The sequence below is a fragment of the Etheostoma cragini genome, chromosome 13 (assembly GCF_013103735.1).
Source record: "Etheostoma cragini isolate CJK2018 chromosome 13, CSU_Ecrag_1.0, whole genome shotgun sequence".
NCBI lineage: Eukaryota > Metazoa > Chordata > Actinopteri > Perciformes > Percidae > Etheostoma > Etheostoma cragini.
The window spans coordinates 4620783-4631842 of NC_048419.1; the positions used below are offsets into that span (position 1 = coordinate 4620783).

Consider the following 11060-nt stretch of genomic DNA (forward strand, 5'->3'; position numbering starts at 1 on the left):
ATAATTATGTCATAATTGTGGAACACATTACAGCCGCAGCACCATTCCACAGCAGTTGTAATAAACATTCTATTTGGCCCCAAGTTGATTTCCTGTTGCAGTGTATGTGAATGACAAGAAGTCAACCAGGGGCCAGGCTATTTCCTAGCAATGGAATTCCATTGACTATGTCTATATTAGGGTTTAATAAATGAATGCATACATGAATAACAAACATGTGCACTCAAGTTACCCGATTATTAAGCACACCTTGCTGAACTAATGCAGTCCAAACCACCAGTCCGGTAGATTGTACCTTCACCAAGGTTCATACAGTTTTTGTTGATATTTAGGTAGATCTCAGTACTCAGCAATGGCACTGTGTACACATACTATGTAAAGTCCAGCATTCAGTAGGGTCCTACTGGCATCAACATGTATACTCATAGTACCAAAAGTAAAAGTAGGCCTAATCATTACACAGAATGGACATTTTTTATTATATTAGATTAATATATATCATTGGATTTAAACTGTTTAAACTGACCCAACTTGATTCTTAATGCTAATATGCTATTAGGCCTATATAGGTAGGCTAAACTTTAAAGCAATTTCCTTATTATTTTATTATATTGTATGTTTGAAAGCAAACATGGCACACATTTCTTGATCAAAAATAGCTTAAAAGAATATGGCACGATGTTGGAAATTGGACAATCCACCCACAACCTGAATCCAATGCATAGAAGGACACTGGCAGGGCAGTTGAAACCAGTTTCGGGTCTTTCCCCTCCATTAGTGGGGAAAGGTGTGAAGGCTGATGTTTAAGAGGCTCCAGAAGTGAAAGAAGTGTTGTAAAACAACAATGGCCCACGACAGAGGAGAATGGTGAAAATACATATTTTGAGGACAACTATAGAGGCGCAAATGTAAATGTAAATTTAATAGGCCTCACACGGTGACACAATTTGTGAGTTGCTACCAGACTGCTACTAGCTTAATTTAGCTAGCCCTGCAAATTGACAGTGACCCAAAGAAAGGAATGCACTCGTACTAGCTTGCTAGCTTGGGAAGACAGCTAGCTAGCTACATCGTCGTGAGTACTTATTAGGGATTTTTCTGCTTCTGCACGGAAAAATGCAAAGAAAAAGGCCAAACACCGGTTTAAGGTAAGCCAGTTTACTCTGCTGTTGGTTTATGTTTGTCTTCGTCAACCAACATATAGTTTTTCTGGGTCACTTTTCCCAAAGTTCTTTGTCGATTTTTTGGACATTTTTGTTGTTGTTTTGACCAAGTTTTTTAAAGCTTTCTCCGACATTTGTTGTAATTTGTTGTTTACTAACTGTTCCCGAACTTCTTTCTCACTTTTTACAAGGTCATTGTCGTTTTTTTCTGCGTTTTTTTTAACGTTTTTGTTGTTTCCCCCCCCCCCTACATTTCTGTCACGTTTTTCAGTGTTCTTAAATCTTTTTGTTTTTCTTAAATTGCCATGAAATTAAATAAAACACCCAAATTTAATGAAAATAGTGAACTGTTCAGGTTTTTAACTTATTGTTGTTATTATTATTATTACTATTATTATTATTATTTTTACAATTTGGTTTAAGGAAACCCAAAGTTCGGATGTAGAAACTTTTTGAAAATTGGTCAAATTTGACTTCGTGGACAACAGGAGGTTTAAACATGGATGGTTTCAATAGCAGTGCAACAGGTTGTAGAACCAAGGCTTTGCCAAGTTCTTACAGTTTACACAATGAGTATTACTACTAGACTAACAGGTTATGAGTATACTGTATGTGTATGACCTGCAAGTGACAGTAAGTGTTATAAGGGTTTGGGGGGTTTAGATAGGGAAATGCAGCTTTTTCTCACAATTTATCTTCGAAACTCTCCTGCCTGTGGCTGTTTCGTGAAGGAATTATTGATGTACTTTAAGAAAATGTTGCTGCACCCTCATGCTCCTCCGCATCAATGTGTTGATGTTTGCATATACAATGCAGTCATTACAATCACTGTATTTGTTTTTGGATTAGGCATCTAAATAGCTTTTTTTTTTTTTCAAGGAAACAGTATGCATTTTATTCCAGTGTTAAAGGGCCACACTCTGTGTGGGTACACAGGCCTCTGTGGGCTTATATCCAACTTTGAGATGAATTAAGCTTTAGAAAAGCTGAGGTTTGTGTCGTTCTGCTGTAGTTGTGTGTGAAAGCCTTTCTCATGTTTTAGAAAACTGAATGACTCCCAGTTCTTGCTTTTATTTAATTAAGCATTTATTCATGTTTTTAAAGTAGATACTCATCTTTATTCACCCAGTGAGTCCTCATATTGATTTGGCTAATTTGAATTAAACTGATTATCAAATATACTGTTTGTTGAAACATCCTAGTCTGTTCACTGAAATAATTAGTTTATCATTTTAGTAAATGGGATTTAAGGCAGGCAAGTCAGCCTCCTGCTCAGTGTTTGTTAGTTACATTACTATGATTTCCTATGACGTGCTTTGAATACCCCAATTTACTTAGATCTCAATGTAATATATACTAGATATATAAGCTTCTCCATCAAACCACTCCTCCAAATTGCCAAGACCTCTCATAGCAGCCAAAACTCCCTAAGACAAGCACTGCTAAAATGACTATTTAACCTTCTTTAAAACTGCTCACACAGACAGGCACAATATTTACACGTCCTTTAAAGATGGAGTTAGAAAAGAAATAATCGGGGCAGGTCAGCTGGTTCAACCTGGTGTCGGGACTTAAGGAACCACCAACCTACACCCTCTCTTAGCTCAGCTGGGACCTGCAGTCACTTCTTTTAAAAACACTGACATACTTTCTAGTAGCAATCATAGCTTTAACATGGTTGCAATAACCTCCAAATATATTTTTCTATTTTTTTTTTTGTGATATCATATGGATTAGAGTACTACTCATTTATTAAAATGCATACAGCGCATTAGGTGAAATATTTATTTATTTTAAATATTTGCACAAATAGATTGCAAATATGCAGATTACGGAACAACGTGCCTGATCAAAGAGGAAACTAATACATTGCATTTTAAAGGGACCTTAAAGAAAATAGAAAAAAGAAGACAAAGCATCAACGGGCACTCCTTACAATCATACAAATATATGTTATTTTATTGAATAGTATTTCAGAATAAGACATCTCCTTTCAATTCATGTAGGAGTTATTGTAGAAATGTACACAGTTATGATGGCAAACATGGAGAGAGGGTGAATCGAGGGCTTGTGTCTATAGATACTGAGAGGGAGTCATCCCTAATGAGCCAAAGAACAGTGATGAATGCATGCTTTGCAAAAAAAATCCCAAGTCAGTCTAGACAATTAGAAGTTATTATAGCAGACCACTGATCGCCTTTGTAGCCTGCAAATCCTGATTTTTGTTAGCCTGTTGAATTTGTTTCCCTTCCTTGAGTGCAGGCTGTTAGTTCTCATTGCATATTGCTGGTCTTCACTCCTGTTTACTGCATTCTGAAGTGGTTAAAAAAGCCAGTGCGTATGTTCCACTTGTTTTGTCTTTTATTGTGAAGAGTCCAACATGTGTCTGAATCCCTGGTGACACTCGGGAGGTGCCTGAGGATTCAGGCCTTCTCGCTGTGGCTAATCAGTGCCGAGGCCCATTATTGTTATTTATGCCTTTTTGTTGTTCATTTGAAATTGTTTTTCTCCCTTGACAGTTTTTTGGAAGACAAGACGATTGGATTTAGACCTAGAGTCCATAAGAGTAGGAGAGACAGGTGGTGGGAACGTCCTGGAAGACTTGCGTGACCATAACTCTAAGACCAACTAGCTCATTGCTGTGCATGACAGGACCCATGTTGGCTTTAAGAGTTGTTATCTTGCTGTTTTCACTTGAATACATTGCATCTTTCATAAACACACAACTCAATTGCACAGTGGGTTTCAGTCTGGGTTAAGTTCACTCAGAGGACACGTCCTTGTGGATACAACAGTGCCGACAAAAACACATCAAATAGGGAGGAACATATGGAGAGCAACAACAGTCCTTTCTCCTTCTGGGGAGTTTTCATTTGAAAGGAAACATGGCAAGTAAGAACAACTAAAAGACGATAAGAAATTCATCAACACCGATTACTTACGTACATTTCTGAAAAGAATAGACCTAACAGAGAACATCAGATATACACAACTTGTATTATTGACACAAAAGACATGTAAACTGGCAGCATTCCGTACATTTAGGCCATCCGCATCCAGTATTCAGCTACAAGGGGGACATTTCACATCCTTAACATTTTTTGCATTCCTCAAAGAGACCACTCACTTAGACAGGATTTGATGCAGCAGCAGCATTAAAACTCAAGTACAAAATAAATGGCTTCCAGGTTGTGCCCTAAATATGAACGCTTATGTAATTAGAGATACTCAAACACGGTGTTGCAGCCAAGGCTCAACCTTGTTGTGGTATCCTGCTTTCAATATTTAATACTTAGGAACAGTGACCATGGCAGACATCCATTTTGTACTCTTGCTTTACGGACTGATTTACCACAAAAATTAGATCTATAGGTTCCAACCACACTTGGGCTTTCCATGAAAAGAAATGGTATTTCATATTGCTAAGCACAGTTTTGTTTATAAAATTTAGTATCATGTATTTACTGGGTAAAATGATTGTGTACGGAATATTGTCATGTACCATCAGTAACTAGCAGTGACATTTTAGTTTAAATGAATAATGATTCAATAGGAGAGCACCAATCAAGTGTACAGAGCTGTTGCATTTGGAAGTGTTGCACATAAAGCATACCAAGGCATTGTAACCACATTAGGAAGATATTGCGTGCATTATCAACACATTACAGCATGATGTAAACAACCCAACCTCCTTAAAAGTTGTAGGAAATCAAACAGCAGTTAAGTTAAGTTCTTTATGAAAACGTGAGCATCAAATCTGTAGTAAAGCAGCTTTGAGTGCGATTGGATTGATACCGTGTTTCTTCTTCTTCTGTGTCCTTCATAAACAGTGTCCTTTTAGCAACCAACTGCTTCCATTAGAGGGAGCCACTTATACACAGACCTTCCCTATACGTTGACAAGAACACTTTGGCAGCAGCATTTGGGACAATGTACTGACACTGACTGCAAGTAACTGCAATCATAAGATACATGTATGAGAATATATCATTGGAAAGAACTGTGATTTTGGACAGTGATGAGCTTCTGTTTATTCAGAAAGGTCTGCTTTAAAGTTGAATTATTCTTAGGATTTTTTGATAACTCACAAAAGGACCAGAGCATCATGCCATATGGGTTAAAAAAGAAAAAAAAAATGAAAAAAGAGAAGACATCGATCAAATCCTACACACAGACTTTGTAAAATTGTTAAATCCAAAGAAGCATAGCTCGGAATAGTCTCATGTTGTACACATGGATTCATGCTAACGTAACATGGCATTGTTATACTGCTCTCAATGTAATCAAAAAAGCCTTTTTGGTACTTTGTAATACACTTAAAGTGAAATGTTACCATGGGTTGTTCCAAGAAGTGTCCCTAGATGTTTGTAGCTGCCGTAAAGTGCATTGAAAACTCCACTGCACTGTTCAAACACTGGTGATGACTACGCTGCAGTTTAATATTCATTATTGCCTGTTATTCACACTAACTCACAAAGTGTGTGTGTGTGTGTGTGGGGGGGGGGGGGGGGTATTAGAGCCTGACCGATACAGGCCAATACAGATTCAAATATTTTATCATTTAAAAATCCAATATTACAATTAATCGGCCGGTATACAGTATATATTGTAGTTATTTATGAGTTCTCACTAAAATAGTATGATATTAATTAGTTACCGATAGTTCGGGAAGTGCTTAATTTCGGCCGAAATTATCGGCCCGCCGAAATATCGGTTGGGCTTTATTTGTCATAATATCTTAAGACCCATCTAAGACAGCGATTTCACTTGAAAATGCTTCAAGCTATGCTCGCTGCTTTAAGGTGAAGTGTCTTTTAGTAAGCCGACTCTGGGGACCTGGTTTATGTTATGCACCTGTACTACCTTTGGCAGATATGTGTCTCCAAGTATTGTATGGCTGCGGATGCTCACACTGTTTCAAACAAGAGGGAACTGTTTGTCAGGCTCAGTGTAGAGGCCCTGAGGAAAAACACCATTTGTTGTAGTCCAACTGGGTTCTTTGTTGAGTTTACAGATAGAAATCAAACAACAGACCTCACAGTTCATTATGAGTAAATGGATTTTGGTCTCTGGCAGACCTTGGGGGAATTTTTTGCACCCATTGCAGTGTGGCTGCTCTCTCGTTTGTGTTTTATTGAGTCTATCGATCATTGTTTCAATCTCATGCCCTTTTTCTCCTTGCCTCTCTGTCTTGTCTTACCTTACTCTTAATCATAGATACACAGACACACACACAGACTTCATAAACACACTGTAAGTATAGCTACATCTACACAGGCAATATAGTGTTGAAAAGAAAGTCAATGAGCTATAGATGTAGGCTGTGTTTAAGAAAAGATGTGTAGGAAAAGGGATTACGACTTTAAATCCCATGCGTGGGCACATAAACTATATCGGTATTTTTTTGTGTTCCATGTTAACGCCTCGTTGTTAGCCTTTCAAGATACACTTATTACACTTAACCCACATAACACTTTCTGACTTATAACTACAATGTCAAAGATCCTCTTAATACCTCTGCTATTCTATGGCTTGCTTTTTCTATCAATCTCGTGACCTTTTTCTCCTATAACTTTTACATTCCAGAGCAGAATTAGTTTCACTGAACAGCTCCATGACCAAAATCCTACTTTGTGTTGCCTTCATTGCACTTTCTTGTCTCTGAACCTCTTAACATCCTTTACTTCACATTCAGCGTAAAAACTTACTGTTCTGTCTTACATTCTATTGCGTTCTAATACTTCAGATTCAACATTGGACTACTTAACATTCTCTGTTCCTGTCTTTCTACTTGCAGTATCACAGTCAAACAACTTCCTGTTGCATTCTTTAGTATGTCGATGTTAGGGACTGGTTGTTTTTTGGAAAAGAAATCTATGGAGGATTTGGATCGCTTTGATTTTAAACACCATAAGATGACAAAGGAACATTGAAATCATGCAGAAGCTTAATTCTACCAGTTACCTTACTTTCTATCTGCTTTGATGCACCAGAAAGTAGAGTTGCAACAATTAGTCGATAAGTCAGTAGATACAAAGTTAATTGCCAACAATTTTGATAATCTGTTAATTGTTTTTGTCATCTTTCAAGCACAAATGCAGCACAAAATTGCCATTTGTAGCTTGAGGAATGGGATGATTTGACAGTTTTCTGTTTTTTAACATCCTAAACTTGATATCTATGGGCTTTTGACCCCCAGGCGGACAAAATAAAACATTTGAAGATGTCCATCTGTGATGAGAGAAACGAAAAGGCATTTCTCACCATTTGTTGAAAAAATTACCAAAAGAACTATCAGCAGATTGATACTGAAATTATGAGTTGCAGCCCTACTGTAACAGAAAGACAATTCAAATTTTTTTTAATTGGAAGACTCCCTTGCTGTCACTCAGTCACTGCTTTGAACCTCCCAACACTTTCCTTTTTCACAGAACGGTTTTAGAACTTTGAAATGTGAACTGGCATTAAGAAGCTGCCAGATGGAATCCACAAATGTTGAAAACTGTATGAACACTGACAGCTAGGAAAGGCCTATAACACTGGACACTGCCGGCTGTGCATACACTTTAACATCATACAGTAGTTAGTAATGCACAGTGGGAAACCATCCTAGACTATACCAAATTCCCCAGGGAGTGGGAACATTGGCTTGTCAAAAATAGAGATTTGTAGGACTGCAATGCAAAATCGGCCAAAATAACAAGGACAAAATACCCAAATTTGAACAGAATGAATTTCCCCGTGGAAAAGCCCAGAAAATTAAAGACTTATTGAAAAATATGCAAAGCTCTCCAACTAATTTCCTCCATAGACCTCCCGTCATAAATAGCGCACATTGCCTTACATGGCACTTTGTCTTACATTCATTATCATATCCACATGCCCCATAAAACCCTGCCAAGAATCTTGCTTACTTTACCACAGAAATTCCTTATCAACATTTCTCAAGAATACACCTGCTAATCCTTCACTCTTTCTAAATAACTGCCTCCATGGACTGACCCCTTTACAATTCAACACACTATTTCAGACTTACTCTCACCCTCAATTCAGCACATTCTTAAAGCCTCAGTTTCACATTCTGTACCCCCGCTTCACATTATGTTACCATTAAAATTAGACACCATCCCAATGTTTTGAACCTCCTCGAGATTATCTGTGGTTGTTAGCCACCATATATTGAGCATTTTCTTTACAGGCTTGTGGCTTCCACATCTCCCAGCGTTGCTCGTCCTGACTTACTGCTGTCTGTATTTGTTGGTGTATACATATAAATTCCCTTTGACTGAAATTGTGGGGACATTTCCAGATTGCCCAGATATCCCCCTTCCTGTTGTTTTAAAATGTATACTACTTGTCAGTGAAAATGTTACAAAACAAGAATGTTCCCCCAAGTATCACCTGTTCACAGACGCAGACACATCAAAGACACAATGTCGTGCCCTGTCTGAATGACATGGTTGAGTTTACTCAAAGTATTTCCATCTATCCTCTGTACTGGCATTCATTCACACACAGTGCGTCCACACTGTAGAAGACATCCACACACCGGGGTTAAAACGCAATCACACCGAGACATTCACCCAGACACACTACATTTTTGAGGGCGATTCTTTCCAAGGTGATTTGATAAAGCGAGTGAGTGGATAAGCTGCCAGACATTGTCAGAATAACAAGTGCTCCAGCTCAGAGGCTCCACCGGCTTTGATGTTCGGCTTCAAACCTGGCTTTATGTTGACAGCAGATGCTGAGTGAAGTAAACACTATGGTTTCTTTTTTCAGGTGAATGAGTTCAGATCCACCATCGATAGTGCAATAATAACACATGATCACCTGGTAGTGAAGGGAGGCTGAAAATTCATTCTCTCTCTCTCTCACACACACACGACACGCACACACTTGTTTTCTTTTTTTCTTCACTCAGAATGGTTTTCTGGCTTATTTGTACAAATATTGCTCAGGTGTTTAAGAGTCCGGAGTAAAACTATGGTTACTATTCTATTTTATGGCTCACCTTTCCCAGGAAGAATAGGGACTTTATTTTTTATTTTTTTAAATGACACTTATTCAATCAGGGCCTCTCTTTTAAGCTTTATGCACATGCATTCTGAAATCCTGATCTTGTCAGTACCATGAGCATCACCATTCATTTTGAAAATTATCATCATCACCATCATCATCCTCGCTTTGCAATCATTTTGATCGTATGTTTTGAGCATTGCTCTCATATTAATCATCATCTGCAGCCCGATTGTTTGTGCCACGGCCCATTTCCATCTGGGCTGGCATGAATTGCCATTTTTATCCCCGGATTGGTTGAAATATTCAAGCAAGAAAAACAAAAACCAAAATGTTTTAATGCCATAAACTCCCTTTTTAAATGCAGCTGTTATTTTGTCCACACACTTTCACACTCACTCATCTCGCTCAGATGACCTGAGCCGATCCAGGATCCCTGCGGATATCTTTCCTCTCTGAGCTGTTTCATCCCACTTTGAGCTTTTGTTGCCCTCTGTGATTAGCATAGCTGGTCGGCAGATGGTGAGTGGAAAGCTGGCTGAGCCTCGCTGTCACCAACTTTAGGGCTCAAGAGGGGGCCCATGGGTGGGAATTGGGATGCCGAGTCAGCGCTGGAATTGCGTGAGTGGTGAATATACTGTACAATAGAGCAGACGGTTGGTAGGCATGTGAGAAAAAGATATTGGGACAAAGAAGCTTGAGCAGGATAGAGAAATGAAGGAGATTGTGCATTAGGAAGTCACTATGAGACAAACAGTGGGGAGGGGGGTGGTAGTTCTGGCTCAGGAGCCCTGGGCTCCCTTTCTGCGGGGACAGGGACGGGACGACTTTTCTCTCAGGCCTTCTTGGCTACTGGATGGAGTGCTGACCTTTTATCACTCAGCACCATGTAGTGCACTTCTGGAATATGGTGGCCGGTGAGGCCGTTCCCACAGCCACCCTCAGTGCATAATGGGCGACTGTGTTCCCAGTGTCACTGCTGCCCCTTTGTCCCGCCCTCGGTCTCCTGTGCTATGATGCATCAGCCTTGGGAGCTTCTTTCCGTCCATTCTTCAGGGACGGCGAATCTGACGTCTTCACTGTCTTCCGAGGAGGACTCACCGGTTCAGCGGCGAGCTCGTGTAGCGACGGCTCCTTATACATTGCAACTGTGTGACAAAGATAGAAGCTGTTGGTTAATAATACATGAGGTGATTAATAACTGCAAAACTGGTTTAAATCATGCTTGAGTGACACGAAGGTCACAAACCCTCTATAACTTTAGGCAGGAAGTGTGCAGCTCCTTTGGTCTTTTTTACCCGGTTGCCCTTCATGACCTGGCCGTCGCGGTTGATACCGATATACCAGGAGCGACCAGACTGGGTCTGGCGATAGAGCATGGAGGAGTATGTAACGTAGTAGTTCTCAAACACGCTCTCCTTGAACTTACACTCCGGGGTGAAGTGCTCCTGCAAAGTAATATGGAAAAGGGGGACAGGTGAGAGGTGCATCAATATTAGCAAATAAAGAAAGAGAAGAAAGATTATGTGCAAACGTCATGAGAAAACTGTAACATTTGTATGAGAACATGAACTCCAATGCATGTTAGCACACACTTGAAAGCAAAAAAAAACCATTAAACACATTAATTAGGTGACTGTTTCCTAAGGGGAAAGGGGAAAGGATAGATAGATTTATATCTGGACTTGTGTTTCTTTCTTCTAACGCATGAGCATCCTGGTCCTTTGGGAACAGCAAGACAAGGATGCTTATAGAAATGTGTATAATTCTGACATTCCACTGCAGTGACTGCTTCAGAGGCATCCTGAGTTCAGAAATGGATAATGGGTTCTGTCTTTTAGGAAATTTGTAGGTTTGTGTTCATGAACAGAATTCTCC

At 39.3% G+C, this 11060-nt stretch overlaps 1 protein-coding gene across 2 annotated transcripts in view; it reads right to left on the minus strand.

Annotated features, from left to right (window-relative positions):
* Positions 1 to 6572: 6572 nt before the first annotated feature.
* The window catches only part of fgf11b (fibroblast growth factor 11b), a 39828-nt gene continuing 35340 nt past the window's right edge, over positions 6573 to 11060 (minus strand). The window contains exons 4-5 of one of the 2 annotated variants that reach the window (XM_034890239.1): positions 10432 to 10630; positions 6573 to 10350 (exon numbers count right to left, since the gene is read on the minus strand). In XM_034890239.1, coding sequence (XP_034746130.1) covers positions 10280 to 10350; positions 10432 to 10630 — 270 coding nt within the window. In that variant the 3' untranslated portion in view covers positions 6573 to 10279. The remainder of the gene's footprint in view (positions 10351 to 10431; positions 10631 to 11060) is intronic. The other variant, XM_034890238.1, reaches the window with a different exon arrangement.